This window comes from Dendrobates tinctorius, unplaced genomic scaffold (genome assembly GCF_039654945.1).
Source record: "Dendrobates tinctorius isolate UK_male_01 unplaced genomic scaffold, ASM3965494v1 ptg000126l, whole genome shotgun sequence".
NCBI lineage: Eukaryota > Metazoa > Chordata > Amphibia > Anura > Dendrobatidae > Dendrobates > Dendrobates tinctorius.
Genome location: NW_027361794.1, coordinates 14,068,899 through 14,086,328, shown reverse-complemented (window position 1 = coordinate 14,086,328; position 17,430 = coordinate 14,068,899). Strand labels below are relative to the sequence as shown.

The 17,430-nt window shown below is 43.0% G+C and overlaps 2 protein-coding genes across 2 annotated transcripts in view; both read left to right on the top strand.

Moving 5' to 3' along the window:
* LOC141047274 (uncharacterized) overlaps positions 1–3,048 on the top strand; it is a 76,086-nt gene extending 73,038 nt beyond the window's left edge. Inside the window, 1 exon segment of the mRNA XM_073542291.1 lies at positions 2–3,048. Within this exon segment, the coding sequence (XP_073398392.1) occupies positions 2–259 (258 nt within the window). The 3' untranslated portion in view covers positions 260–3,048.
* LOC141047339 (uncharacterized) overlaps positions 1–17,430 on the top strand; it is a 944,519-nt gene that overhangs the window by 337,157 nt on the left and 589,932 nt on the right.

Below are 17,430 nucleotides of genomic sequence, written 5' to 3'. Positions count from 1 at the left end.
TTTCCATGTTCAGAATGTGGAAAATGTTTTATACAGAAATCAAATTTTATCGCACATCAGAAAACTCATATTAAACAGAAACTTGTTTAGAAAGTGGGAGATTTTTTCACTCAAAATCACATCTTGTTTGAGGCCAGAGCAGTCACACAAGGGAGAAGCCTTTTTCATGTTCAGAATGTGGGAAGTGTCTTTACCAGAAAGGGAATCTTGCGGAGAATCACACAGGGGAGAACACAACACTAGTCTCTCTACAGACTAGAAAGGCCCTAGCTGCACAACCAAAAACACCACCTCTGACCTAACTCCCTAATAGGTCGTTGAGGATTTTCTTGTACCCCCTGTGGAACCAGAGGGGAGGCCGCAACACACTGTCATCAAAGGGAAAAGAAAATGTGAAGTAAGATCTGAAAATCCTGTGTGAGAATCTAAAACACTTTCATATAGGGCAAAGAAGGCATGCTAAGGAGAACCAAAAATAAAAGGAACAAGTATAAGCTCTCAGAAGCCTTACAGTGGTAGAAAGAAAAGGTGCTGAGAGGGAAATCAAACGGACTCACTGCAAGAATAAAACTGGATTTTACCAAGCAAGGTAAACCACATAGCTGAAGGTCTGGAACTCCTGAACACACAGTTACCAAGAGGTATAGCCAGCAAGGAAGTGCGGTGAAGGGAAGGGTAAGCATATAAAATCCCACCCAAAATATGATAGAACAAACCAAAATGGGAAAATGAGAAACAGTTGGAGAGGAGCAAACCAAGAAAGGAAAACAAAGACAATAGAAACCATCAGCATTTGGACAGGGAAGAAATGGCAACAGCTGAGCATGCAGAAGAACCGGCCATGCAGCAACATGTCACCTGATTGAGTCTCCAAACCAAACTATGACAGTACTCCCACTTCTACGAGGGGCCACCAGACCCTAAGAAACCCCTGACGTTGCTAATGGAACGCTCTCATTAGACAATTCATAGTTACACAAGTTGAAAAAAGATGTAGCTCCATCAAGTTTAACCTTTCTTCGCCAAATATACATTTTTTGTCACTGCATTATCTATAACCCACAATGTTATATGTACTGAGGAAATCATCCAGCCCTTTTTTAAAACCTGTTATAGTGTCTATTACTACTTCTTGTAGTGGGGCATTCCACAGTCTGAGTGCTCTAACTGTAAAAAACCCTTTCATTTTTAGCTGCCAGAATCCCCTTTCTTCCACCCATAATGAATGGCGCTGGTCCTTAGTATGATATTTGGTTTGAGTAAGTTATGTGCCAGTCCTTCGTACAATCATAGAATGTTAGAGTTGAAAGGTACCTCAAGGGTAATCGTGTCCAACTCCCTGCTCAATGTAGTGCAGGATTCACTAAACGGATATTGTATTGACCACACATGTGTTTTATACATATAAATGAGATCTCTTCTGAGATGTCTATTTTCTACGATAAACATGCCCAACTTTTTTCAACTTCTCAACATATGGTAGGCCTTCCATCCTTTGTAATAATTTAGTTGCCTGACATTGAACTAATTCTATGTAACGATTCCACCACTCAGTGCATCTTAGGACACTGACAGCTCAGTCGTCCAGTTTTGTGTAAGGGTGTGCGGAGCGGTCTCTGTTTTGATTGACAGCTTGGCTGTCCAATCTGAGACTGGGTGGTGCTGAGTTCTCGTCAGGTGCTCCCTGTTCACTTGATTACTCAGCTACTTGACTGGGCTGGCAGTCCCAGATAACTGCCAGTCGTAGCTTCATCTCAGTGTGGTTTGTTTCATCTATGCCTAGTGGTTGGCTTCGTGATCTATCATTGCTTTACCTTGACCTTGTTCTGATCATCTGTTTGGCTAACCCTCTTGATCTGAACTGCTAGCCTTCCAGTAATTTCACATCAGACTCTTACCTGACTTCACCTTTCTCTCTTCCCTCTATGTATGATGTAATCTCCTGGCTATTGACCTCTGCCTCCTTGTCTATCCCGACTCGCAGCTAGTCCGTGAGAAGTGACTCAGTGTCTCTCTAGCTTCTGAATATCCTTTTAAAATGTGGATCCCAAAGTTGGATCCCATGATGTGGTTTTACAAGTGATTAATAGAGGACTAGCAATACACTGGCATCACATCTCTCTTTTTATGCACCCTAAAGTCTGGTTTCCTTTTGCAGCTGCTGCTTGACATTGAGTACTGCTGCTTTACTTGTATCAGAATACCAAAGTCCTCCTGTTCTGTAGTCCTGAGTATGCTTCCATTTAACATGTATGCAGCAATGGGATTACTCTGTCCTAGGTGCATTATTCTTCATTTATCAACATTAAATCTCATTTTCCAAGTGTTTACTCATTCAGACCTCTTATAAAGATCATCTTGTAATATTGTAAAATCCAGGTCAGTTTTTAATATCCTACATAGTTTGATGTCGTTAACAAAGACTATTTATCCTGAGGAAGGTACATTGCTGTGGTGTAACGCATGGGGTCTGAGACTCTCTCCCTCTTCCCACTTCATATTGAGGGTTGCATTCCTTGTGGTTCTTATGAATAATTTATATTTAACACTTTGATAAGGGATTTATATCTTACCCATCCATCTATGTTTATATTATCATTAAAGTCACCTCCTTGCGTTTTATACTTAAAGGGAATCTGTCACTTCACACTTCATTTTTGGCCTATGAAATGCGGCCACCGCCATCAGGGGCTTAGCTACAGCATTCTGTAACTGGGGGCTTATTAAAGCATTACAGAATGCTGTAGACAAGCCCCTGATGGCTGTTGCCGCAGCTTATATACGGAAAAGGAGGTGACAGGTTCCCTTTAATTCACATTGCTTTATTGCTTATCTGGGCCTTTGGGGAACTCTTGTTTATTGTATTTACATTTCTGCATGCAGTTTTTCTATTTTGGGAGTCAGTCTTTTTTACCTTGCTTATTATGTTGTGATTGTGCTTTGTTCTAAAACATATTCCCCTGCCTTCTTGTCTGTTTTTAATTGTTTTTATACTCATTCCTGTGTATGGTTTTACTATCAATAAAGTATTATTTTCATTGTTTTGGACATTCCAGCTTATATTGTTTTACTTTGGGTTATTGGTGCCTGATATTCACCTATCCTTCCTTTAATCATTGTCAGCAAAGACTGGCACTGTACTCTCCATCCCATCCTCAACATCATTAATATGGAGATTAAAAAGAATCGGTCCTAGCACAGATCCCTGCAGTTCCCACTGCTCCCAGTACAGACCGCTGCGGTCCCCACTGCTCCCAATATGGATCCCTGCAGTCCCCACTGTTCCTAGTACAGATTCCTGCAGTCCCCACTGCTCCCAGTACTGATCCCTGAAGTCCCCACTGCTCCCAGTACAGATCCCTGCAGTCGCCACTGCTCCCAGTACAGATCCCTGCAGTCCCCACTGCTCCCAGTACAGATCCCTGCTGTCCCCACTGCTTTCTGTACAGATCCCTGCAGTCCCCACTGCTCCCAGTACAGATCCCTGCAGTCCCCACTGCTCCCAGTACAGATCCCTGCAGTCCCCACTGCTCCCAGTACAGAACCCTGCAGTCCCCACTGCTCCCAGTACAGAACCCTGCAGTCCCCACTGCTCCCAATATGGATCCCTGCAGTCCCCACTGCTCCCAGTACAGATTCCTGCAGTCCCCACTGCTCCCAGTACAGATCCCTGCAGTCCCCACTGCTCCCAGTACAGATCCCTGCAGTCCCCACTGCTCCCAGTACAGATCCCTGCAGTCCCCACTGCTCCCAGTACAGATCCCTGCAGTACCCCACTGCTCCCAGTACAGATCCCTGCAGTACCCCACTGCTCCCAGTACAGATCCCTGCAGTACCCCACTGCTTCCTGTACAGATCCATGCGGTCCCCACTGCTTCCAGTACAGATCCATGTGGTCCCCACTGCTCCCAGTACAGAACTGCCCCCAGTCTCCCAGTACAGAAAATCTTTGGTGGAAGTTGAAGAAAATGGTCCATGACAAGGCTCCAACCTGCAAAGCTGATCTGGCAACAGCAATCAGAGAAAGTTGGAGCCAGATTGATGGAGAGTCCTGTATGACACTCATTACGTCCATGCCTCAGAGACTGCAAGCTGTTATAAAAGCCAGAGGTGGTGCAACAAAATACTAATGATGTGTTGGAGTGTTTTTTTGTTTGTTTTTCATGATTCCATAATTTTTTTCCCTCAGAATTGAGTGATTCCATAATTTTTCCCCTCTGCATGGTCTAAAAAAGTAACCATTACTGACTACCACATTTTTTTTATCTTGATTTCTTTTCGGCTGGTTTTACAATTGCTGTGCTTTCTGCGGTCCTTTTTTGCGGGCCGTATGGCCGTGATTTTTGCGGACTCCTGCAAAAACGGGCAGCAAAAAACCTTCTCGGATCGCCGTTTTTCCCTGTTATAACAAATAGGGAAAAAAAGGCGATCCGCAAATACCATTGAAATGCATTGTGGCCGTCTCCGTAAGCTGTGAAAAATATCGAGCAAGCTTGATCTTTTTTCACGGCCGCAAATACGTAACCTTGTAAGGTTAGACGGCAAATTCTCAAAAGGTGTCACCAAGGAGTAGCATTGAAATGCACTACTTAGTACTCACTAACACGTGTACACCTTACAAACCCTCTCTCAGGAGGGGATTGACCATGCCACAAAGACTAGGCATACTTATTGTTTCGGGCTTGCGGAACGCACCAAATAATAAAGATGGAATAAGGTGCGTTTGCAGCCCTGGGTCCACCGTGCAGAGATGACAAATCGCTGCTCAGTAATGGCGGACGCTATATGGAGTAGGACTAATTAACACCGGCGGGAAACCACTGGCCTGATGTGAAAGGAAGAGGACTGTTACCTCACAGAGCCGCACTACCACTCAACGTAAATACCGGAGCCTGTTAACCTCACAGGACTTGGCAAGGTGAACACTAGCTGAGACACAGGACTCTGCCTCAAGGACACAGGGTTAGAGTCCCTCAAGTCCCACTAGCATTCGACACCGCAACTGCGATACCAGAACTAATAATTTAATTGCACCACGTACGCACTGCACTGGTTCAGCGGACGCCACTAACCACCCTGAGCAGGGAGGTAGCGCTTAACTTGCACGCGGCGCCGCTGCAAGGAACGCTGCTGCTCTTGCGGTACAGTGGTGCCTTGTGCTGAATAGCACTATCGGGCCATCAGAGTCTATACTAGCGCATGGCCGAGGTGATGCAACTCTTTTATAGCAGCGTCCTTCCGGGACCTTCCCAGTGGACCAATAAGAGCAGAAACGGGACCTGTGCATGTGACCCCCGACCTCCAATTAGAGGTCGTCCCACGGGCATGCTCAGTAGGCAAAATACAGGACTTAGTCCCTGGAGCGTCTGCTTGCTGCTGACTCAAACATGGTGTTACAGCAGAGCCTGAAGGAGCAACCAGACGCCTAGCATTAGCCTGGGCAAGATGACTGGACCGACGTCTCTGCTGAGCAGGAATCTCTGCGGGTGCAGAGGAATGGGAGTCCGCTGAGGACATGGCTTGAGATTCCCCGCTGTGCAGTGGGGGGAACTCGACGCCTAACACTTATATAATGGAAAGGTCTCACCATGTGGAAGTAACTCAGTCATTCAGACCCTTTATCCATATTCAACGGAGGATACGTTATCCCCTTCTCCCGACGCATTTCATTATGACTAATCAGGGGAGTACCATGGGGCCACTCTAACCATGTCATCAAAGTAAGCATTCTGAAAAGTAGCTTTCCGTCATGATGACAAGCTACATCTCAGAACGCTTACATTGAGAAGAGGGTTTGTAAGGTGTACATGTGTTAGTGAGTACTAACTAGTGCATTTCAATGCTACTCCTTTGTGACACCTTTTGAGAATTTGCTGTCTAATTTAACCCTTTTACTGCAAGAACTTCCAGATTTATTCATGAGTAAGGCCTGTTTCACACTTCCGTTTTTTCAAATCCGTCAAAATCCGTTGGTTTCCGTAAAAAAACGGATCCGCCATTTTTTGCAGGATCCGTTTTTTTTGTCCCATAGACTTCCATTAGCGGTTACCGCGGATCCGTAAAAAAAACGGATCCGTTTTTTAAAAACGGATCCGTTTGCATCAGTTTCCGTCAAAAAAACGGAAACGGATCCGTTTGGCGGACACAAAAACGGAAGTGTGAAACAGGCCTAAGGGGGTAAGGGTTTTTCAAGGCTGGTATGTGGAATATTTTGATGCATTAGGGACTGCTGTATTGGTCAGGTTGCACATATGGTACCACAGCAATGTTTTGATTGGGCAACCATTGTGATAATAGTTCCTCTAATTTGCTATATTGTGGTCGTTGGTTAATGCAACATTGTGACGCTGACACAGGCCTGGTGGTCAAACTGCAGCATTGTGATACTGGGCATTATTTTGGATAAGGATCCATTTTGCTGTCATTGTATGAGCCTTAAAGATAAGGGCTCTTTGCTATAGCAATTTGGATGAAACTTTTTTATTGTGTACACTTCACTAGTTTATTTCGCATTTTTTGTTTTTGAGCACTTTGCACTTTAAAAATGTCAAATATTAATAAATAGATACTATTAAAAGTTATATCTTAATCCAAGTTGCTGATATCAAGTTATAGGTTGGATTTACCATCGCTAGCTGGGAATCTATGCCTTAATATCGTTGTGTGAACGCAACCGAACAGGTTAGCGTAACTTTAATTTTAGCTTTAATATCAAACCAGATAAGACCCTATTGCGCTTTTTTCTGCTCTTTAGTTATCCTCCAATTCTGTGGCACCAACCCTGTTACACCTGACCACAGAGAAGACCCAACGGAGTAGCTACAAACCACCAATAAAATTAAAAAATAGACTTCTTGAAAAATATATCAATTTAATACTATTATATACACAGAGGTCTACAAAGGAGGAAATAGAAGGGAGAGCATCGAAACCCCAATATCAAATTCAAAAACACCTTATGAAACAATACATGTGCGGAAACATTCCATTGCAATAGTCAGAAAAGCCATAACCAATGTGGACATGTACAGTTCAATATAAAGAATAATGCTTACCCATAGTACGGGAGGATAAGATGAGCCCACCATGCTGCCCCGACGCAGGCTTTGTCAAGCAGAATTGGAGTCCTGTCCCGTTAGCTTTTTATATGATAATTTCATCTGCCAATTAAAGCTGCGCATGGGTACTGCTGCCCACGTCATTACAAATTGCTTCTACCCACTGCCATCAAATCGGCGTGCGTGTCAGGTAAATCAACCCCAGTGACACCATAGACATGCATGAATCACATAACAGATGACCTGACAGAGCAGAAAGGCATCGGAGCGCAGCGCGCATGCGCTGACTGACGGCCATTTTTAAGAAGTTCACTGGAAACGGCCATGTATAAGGACAGTGTTCTGGCATGAAATCGCATCGTAAGAAAAAAACAGACTTGAAGGAATGGGGAGGGAACAGAATGAAAGCTGTTACCAGGCGCTAATCAATGGGATTATATGTAAATAAAATTGTTCAAAGTGCTGAGTGGCAGAGTCCGTGAATAAAAGTTAATAATGTACACATACATTATGGTAAAGACTTGTGCAAATAATTACAGATAATATGTAAATGAACTAATACTGACACTGTTTGAAAGGATATCAGGAGAAAGGGAGAAATGATGAGTAGAAGAAAATAAAATATGTGAAAAATAAAAAATGAAAATGAATGAAAAATAAGAATAAAATAAAAAGTGAAAATACAAGTACAAGTGAGTCTAAGAAGATGAGATACAGTAGATCTGAGAGATAAAAAGTCCAAACGGCGCTCCGAAACCAATAAATGGATGAATGGGTAGAAAAGATTGTCCTCGTACAGAATTTGACAGTCAGCATACACCAATACTACCGCTGATCGTACAGCTACACTGTGAGAGGATACAATTAATTTCACGGAAAATGCGGTGTCACTTGAATTGCCAATAAATAAATTGTACCACTAAGAATGTTGAATACAATTTAGCACTTAGAATGTCATTTATAAAGTTTGAAATATTACCTTTGCTGCTGGAAGTTGCTTAGAGGGATGGCTGCTGGGAGAGCGGGGTACATTGATCAAATACCAGGAAAGCTGGGTGCGATGATCTCGGCCAGAGTCATGGAGAGACTGTGCCGTTGGCTTGAGTTAGGTGATGGAGCGCCCATCAGTGTGCGTGGATTAGGTGCACGCGGTGTTGGTTGACTGTCTGGTGTGTCGACGTACAGGCACAAGCCGCCAAGCACAGTGGGAGACACGCGCTATAGGTAGAGAGTAAGTAGAATCTGTATGGAGCGTGGCTAAGTGGTTCTGGGGATAATGCGATACATTAGATAATGTATCACACCGATCTGTTTGTAGCTGTTTGGGATGGCAGGCGCTGAAAAATGAAGTTCAAAAAACTTAGAAGAGCTAGATTTAGGCAGTGGTTGTATGTGTCAGACGCTGCCCCGGCCGTTGGCAAGTGTAAGAGAAATCACTGCCGATTGACCTAAGCGATGTAACCTCTTCTAGTTCAGGGTTAGTGATGTCACTCCCATACCTGTGGTCGAGTGTTGGAGGGTGAGAATAGAATAGAGTCCTAATCCACGCGTTTCGGGAGTTTACAGCTTCCTTCCTTATTTTTATACCTTTGACAACAGGTGGTTGTTGTCACCCAAATTAGGCAGCTAGACACCAATTTCTGTGTCGAGCACCAGTGGGTTTTTCTATCATTTATTAGATACAGTAGATCTGTCAATTACTGTCAATTCCCTCAATATCTGTGGATGAATGCCATCTGTGCCTGGGGATTTGTCAATGTTCAATTTGCGCAAACTCTGGTGGTGACCTTCTTCTTGTGTTAAACTAGTTACAGTTGTGTTCAAAATACTAGCAGTCCAATTTGTCTAACCAGATTAATGACTGGTTTGGGTATAAATTATATCACCACGTGTCAAACAATTTACCAGTTGGTGCAGTAGATTCTAAGAAAACCACCAAAACCACATATGGAGATATATAGGAACATATCCATCATGTCACATGTAAATCGCCAGCCTGAGAGCCCATACGTACGTTTTGCGGTGCAGATACCGCTTCCTCGGGGGGTGTGACATGATGGGTATGTTCCTATATATCTCCATATGTGGTTTTGGTATAATACATTTTAGTATGTAAATCATTCGGTTCCCACCATTTTGGCACTCAGTGGCCTCTGCTGCACTTTTTGACCCGGTGGTGGTTTGCAGCCACAGCTAGCACAAACACAGATTGGCGTTGCCAGCTATCGTGACTACACACATTTACCCCGTGCTACCTGTGGCTGCACCTTTGACCACCGTGCCAATTGTTTACTTTTCAGGGCATTGTGCAATATAACTAGATAATTATTATTGATCTACCTATATTGTTTTTACTGCACAGTTGCATTACTAATTGGGACCTTTTGTTATGACTATTTGCCTTTTTCCACTTTATATGTGATGGACATAATATTATCTACCCTTCATTGTGTCACCTACTTTGGCCTTTTAACTTATATCGCTAGTCTGCTCTGTTTCACAGTTTCAGGCTAAATAATCTATTTGACCATTTGATATATTTGTATATATATGTCCTGTTTCTCACTCATGTGTCTTGAATTTGTATTAATAAATTTACACATACAAATGTAGTTTGGACTCTACTGTTCTACTGTTTTTTCATTTGATTGGGAGTCGTCTCTATAGATACTTTGAGGCATCATCTGTGTATTTACAGTTATGTATTGAAAATGTATTTTTGGAGTTTTTTCTGCATTTGGATGGATGGAAGTATAGCCAGAATGGCAAAGGCTCAGCCGATGATCAGCTCCAGGATGATCACAGACAGTCACAAGTTACCTGTGAGGACTGTGACAGTTAGGAGATGCCTGAGTGAAGCTAATCTAATAGCAAGAAGTCCCGCAAAGTATCACTGTTAAAAAAAAAAAAAAAAAAAAAAAAAAGACACGTACCGAAGCGGATACAATTTGGAAAAGAACACATCAACTGGCCTAAAGGGAAATGGAGAAACATTTTGTGGACTGATAACAGTAAAAATGCTCTTTCGGTCCAAGGGCCGCAGATAGTTCGTCAGACGACCTCTGCAATGAAGCCACTGTACACTCTGAAGACAGTGTGGTGGTGCAAGCATCATGATATGGCAGGGGTGGGCAATTAATTTTCCTGAGGGGCCACATGAGAGACCATGACTTGTGGAGGATCGAACCCATAGCTTGAAATTAATTCTACTCAATATTAATTGTATCACTTAATATTAGAGCAGAATTAAGTATGCTGACACCCCCTATACATCTTTAACCCCCCCACAGCCCCTTATATGCAGCATGAGCCTGACACAGCCTACTACATATGCGGCATGAGCCCCACACAGCCTCCCCATATGCGGAGTGAGCCCCACAGTTTCCTTCATATGCGGCATGAAGCTCACACAGCCTCCCCCATATGCAGCATGAGCACCCCACACAGCCTCCCCCCATATGAGGCATGAGCCCCACACAGCCTCCCCCATATACGGCATGAGCTCCACACAGCCTCCCCATATACGACATGAGCCCCACACAGCCTCCCCATATACGACATGAGCCCCGCACAGCCTCCCCATAAACTGCATGAGCCCCATACAGCCTCCCCCATATATGGCATGAGCCCCACACAGTCTGCCCATATACGGCATGAGGCCCCCACAGCATCCCCATATACTGATTGAGCCCCACACAGCCTCCCCATATATTGCATGGCAGTACACAACCTGCCCATGTGCATGTCACCCCCATAGAATCCCCATGTGCTGCACGTCACCCCCATAGAATCCCCATGTGCTGCACGTCACCCCCATAGAATCCCCATGTGGTGCATGTCACCCTCACAGAATCCCCATGTGTTGCACGTCACCCCCATAAAATCCCCATGTGGTGCATGTCACCCTCACAGAATCCCCATGTGCTGCACGTCACCCCCATAAAATCCCCATGTGGTGCATGTCACCCTCACAGAATCCCCATGTGCTGCACGTCACCCCCATAAAATCCCCATGTGGTGCACGTCACCCCCACAGAATCCCCATTTGCTGCACGTCACCCCCATAGAATCCTCATGTGCTACATGTCTCCCCCATAGAATCCCCATGTGCAGCATGTCACCACCCATAGCCTCCCCATGTGCTGCACGTCACCCCCATAGAATCCCCATGTGCTGTCAGCCCTATAGAATCCCCATGTGCTGTTACCCCAATAGAATCCCAATGTTCACCCCATAGAATCCCCATGTTCACCCCCATATTCATACACATGAAAAAGAATGCAAAAAAACACCACATACTCACCTAGTCCCGTTCCCAGGGGCCTCCAGAAGTGTCTGGAGGCCCCTCCTCCACCAATGCTGACAGCGGGCGGGAAGGTATGGTGCGACTCGCGGACCTCAAGTCTCCAGCCCCACGGCTCTCATGGTCCGCAGGCCACACTTTGCCCAGGTCTGTGATATGGGCATGTTTCTCTTACTGTGGTGCTGGACCTATTTACCACATACCAGGGATCATGGACCAGTTTGCATAAATTAAAAATACTTGAAGAGGTCATCTTGCCGTACGCTGAAGAGGATATGCCCTTGAAATGGGGGTTTCAACAAGACAACAACCCTAAACACACCAGTAAATGAGCAAAATCTTGGATCCAGTCCAGCAAAATTGAGGTTATGGAGAGGCCAGCCCAATCCACGGACCTTAATCTGATAGAACACTTGTGGGGTGACATCAAAAATGCCGTTTCTGAGGCAAAGCCAACAAATGCCAAAAAAAAATGTGAGATGCCTTTCAAGCATCTTGAGCTGGAATAACAGGTGACAGAGGCCAGAAGTTGGGTGACTCTATGCGACATAGATGTGAAGCAGTTCTAAAAAAAAAAATCTGTGGGTAACAACTAAATATTAGGTCAGTGATTCACAGGAATGATAAACCATAATAAAAATGCATATTGTCAGTCTGTAAAGACAAATGCAGAGACTGCTGTTTATTAGAACAGCCCAATGTTCATTATTTGCTATTTTCTGTAAAGTAATTAAAGATCATCTACATTTCTCTTTATGTTCTGAATTAGAGAACAGTGTGCAAAGTTCCCAGTGCTGGAAATAATAACTAGTATGAAGATTTTGTGATTAACTCATGTTTGTGAACACACTGCTATTATTTTGAACATTATTGTACAGTGACTGATGAGCGCTATATACAGAGACCAATGGGCACTATATTCTGTCACTGATGGGCACTATATACAGTGACTGATGAGCACTATATACTGTGACTGATGGGCACTATATACAGTGACTTATGAGCACTATATAGTGACTGATGAACACTATATACTGTGACGGATGGGCACTATATACAGTGACTTATGAGCACTATATAGTGACTGATGAACACTATATACTGTGACGGATGGGCACTATATACAGTGACTGATGAGTGCTATATACAGTGACTGATGAGCGCTATATACAGTGACTGATGAGCACTATATACAGTGACTGATGAGCACTATATGCAGTGACTGATGAGCACTATATACTGTGACTGATGAGCACTATATACAGTGACTTATAAACACTATATACAGTGACTGATGAGCACTATATACAGTGACTGATGAGCACTATATGCAGTGACTGATGAGCACTATATGCAGTGACTGATGAGCACTATATACTGTGACTGATGAGCACTATATACTGTGACTGATGGGCACTATATACTGTGACTGATGAGCACTATATGCAGTGACTGATGAGCACTATATACTGTGACTGATGAGCACTATATGCAGTGACTGATGAGCACTATATACTGTGACTGATGAGCACTATATGCAGTGACTGATGAGCACTATATACTGTGACTGATGAGCACTATATGCAGTGACTGATGAGCACTATATACTGTGACTGATGAGCACTATATACTGTGACTGATGGGCACTATATACAGTGACTGATGAGCACTATATACAGTGACTGATGAGCACTATATACAGTGACTGATGAGCACTATATACAGTGACTGATGAGCGCTATATACAGTGACTTATAAACACTATACTGTGACTGATGAGCACTATATACTGTGACTGAAGAGCACTATATACAGTGTCTGATGAGCTCTATATACAGTACAGTGTCTGATGAGCACTATATACAGGGACTGATGAGCACTATATACAGTGACTGATGAGCACTATATGCAGTGACTGATGAGCACTATATACTGTGACTGATGAGCACTATATACAGTGACTGATGAGCACTATATACTGTGACTTATGAGCACTATATACAGTGACTGATGAGCACTATATGCAGTGACTGATGAGCACTATATACAGTGACTGATGAGCACTATATGCAGTGACTGATGAGCACTATATGCAGTGACTGATGAGCACTATATACTGTGACTGATGGGCAATATATACAGTGACTGATGAGCACTATATACAGTGACTGATGAGCACTATATACTGTGACTGATGGGCGCTATATACAGTGACTGATGAGCGCTATATACAGTGACTTATAAACACTATACTGTGACTGATGAGCACTATATACAGTGACTCATGAGCACTATATACAGTGACTGATGAGCGCTATATACAGTGACTGATGGGCACTATATACAGTGACTGATGGGCACTATATACAGTGACTGATGGGCACTATATACAGTGACTGATGGGCACTATATACTGTGACTGATGAACACTATATACAGTGACTGATAGGCACTATATACTGTGACTGATGGGCACTATATACAGTGACTGATGGGCACTATATACAGTGACTGATGAACACTATATACTGTGACTGATGAACACTATATACAGTGACTGATGAGCACTATATGCAGTGACTGATGAGCACTATATGCAGTGACTGATGAGCACTATATACTGTGACTGATGGGCAATATATACAGTGACTGATGAGCACTATATACAGTGACTGATGAGCACTATATACTGTGACTGATGGGCGCTATATACAGTGACTGATGAGCGCTATATACAGTGACTTATAAACACTATACTGTGACTGATGAGCACTATATACAGTGACTCATGAGCACTATATACAGTGACTGATGAGCGCTATATACAGTGACTGATGGGCACTATATACAGTGACTGATGGGCACTATATACAGTGACTGATGGGCACTATATACTGTGACTGATGAACACTATATACAGTGACTGATAGGCACTATATACAGTGACTGATGGGCACTATATACTGTGACTGATGAGCACTATATGCAGTGACTGATGAGCACTATATGCAGTGACTGATGAGCACTATATACTGTGACTGATGAGCACTATATACAGTGACTTATAAACACTATATACAGTGACTGATGAGCACTATATACAGTGACTGATGAGCACTATATGCAGTGACTGATGAGCACTATATGCAGTGACTGATGAGCGCTATATACAGTGACTGATGAGCGCTATATACAGTGACTGATGAGCGCTATATACAGTGACTGATGAGCACTATACACAGTGACTGATGAGCACTATATACTGTGACTGATGAGCACTATATGCAGTGACTGATGAGCACTATATACTGTGACTGATGAGCACTATATACTGTGACTGATGGGCACTATATACAGTGACTGATGAGCACTATATACAGTGACTGATGAGCACTATATACAGTGACTGATGAGCACTATATACAGTGACTGATGAGCGCTATATACAGTGACTTATAAACACTATACTGTGACTGATGAGCACTATATACTGTGACTGAAGAGCACTATATACAGTGTCTGATGAGCTCTATATACAGTACAGTGTCTGATGAGCACTATATACAGGGACTGATGAGCACTATATACAGTGACTGATGAGCACTATATGCAGTGACTGATGAGCACTATATACTGTGACTGATGAGCACTATATACAGTGACTGATGAGCACTATATACTGTGACTTATGAGCACTATATACAGTGACTGATGAGCACTATATGCAGTGACTGATGAGCACTATATACAGTGACTGATGAGCACTATATGCAGTGACTGATGAGCACTATATACAGTGACTGATGAGCACTATATACAGTGACTGATGAGCACTATATGCAGTGACTGATGAGCACTATATACTGTGACTGATGAGCACTATATACAGTGACTGATGAGCACTATATACTGTGACTTATGAGCACTATATACAGTGACTGATGAGCACTATATGCAGTGACTGATGAGCACTATATACAGTGACTGATGAGCACTATATGCAGTGACTGATGAGCACTATATGCAGTGACTGATGAGCACTATATACTGTGACTGATGGGCAATATATACAGTGACTGATGAGCACTATATACAGTGACTGATGAGCACTATATACTGTGACTGATGGGCGCTATATACAGTGACTGATGAGCGCTATATACAGTGACTTATAAACACTATACTGTGACTGATGAGCACTATATACAGTGACTCATGAGCACTATATACAGTGACTGATGAGCGCTATATACAGTGACTGATGGGCACTATATACAGTGACTGATGGGCACTATATACAGTGACTGATGGGCACTATATACAGTGACTGATGGGCACTATATACTGTGACTGATGGGCACTATATACTGTGACTGATGAACACTATATACAGTGACTGATAGGCACTATATACTGTGACTGATGGGCACTATATACAGTGACTGATGGGCACTATATACAGTGACTGATGAACACTATATACTGTGACTGATGAACACTATATACAGTGACTGATGAGCACTATATGCAGTGACTGATGAGCACTATATGCAGTGACTGATGAGCACTATATACTGTGACTGATGGGCAATATATACAGTGACTGATGAGCACTATATACAGTGACTGATGAGCACTATATACTGTGACTGATGGGCGCTATATACAGTGACTGATGAGCGCTATATACAGTGACTTATAAACACTATACTGTGACTGATGAGCACTATATACAGTGACTCATGAGCACTATATACAGTGACTGATGAGCGCTATATACAGTGACTGATGGGCACTATATACAGTGACTGATGGGCACTATATACAGTGACTGATGGGCACTATATACTGTGACTGATGAACACTATATACAGTGACTGATAGGCACTATATACAGTGACTGATGGGCACTATATACTGTGACTGATGAGCACTATATGCAGTGACTGATGAGCACTATATGCAGTGACTGATGAGCACTATATACTGTGACTGATGAGCACTATATACAGTGACTTATAAACACTATATACAGTGACTGATGAGCACTATATACAGTGACTGATGAGCACTATATGCAGTGACTGATGAGCACTATATGCAGTGACTGATGAGCGCTATATACAGTGACTGATGAGCGCTATATACAGTGACTGATGAGCGCTATATACAGTGACTGATGAGCACTATACACAGTGACTGATGGGCGCTATATACAGTGACTGATGAGCGCTATATACAGTGACTTATAAACACTATACTGTGACTGATGAGCACTATATACAGTGACTCATGAGCACTATATACAGTGACTGATGAGCGCTATATACAGTGACTGATGGGCACTATATACAGTGACTGATGGGCACTATATACAGTGACTGATGGGCACTATATACAGTGACTGATGGGCACTATATACTGTGACTGATGGGCACTATATACAGTGACTGATGGGCACTATATACAGTGACTGATGAACACTATATACTGTGACTGATGAACACTATATACAGTGACTGATGAGCACTATATGCAGTGACTGATGAGCACTATATGCAGTGACTGATGAGCACTATATACTGTGACTGATGGGCAATATATACAGTGACTGATGAGCACTATATACAGTGACTGATGAGCACTATATACTGTGACTGATGGGCGCTATATACAGTGACTGATGAGCGCTATATACAGTGACTTATAAACACTATACTGTGACTGATGAGCACTATATACAGTGACTCATGAGCACTATATACAGTGACTGATGAGCGCTATATACAGTGACTGATGGGCACTATATACAGTGACTGATGGGCACTATATACAGTGACTGATGGGCACTATATACAGTGACTGATGGGCACTATATACTGTGACTGATAGGCACTATATACAGTGACTGATGGGCACTATATACTGTGACTGATGGGCACTATATACTGTGACTGATGGGCACTATATACAGTGACTGATGGGCACTATATACAGTGACTGATGGGCACTATATACTGTGACTGATGAACACTATATACTGTGACTGATGAACACTATATACAGTGA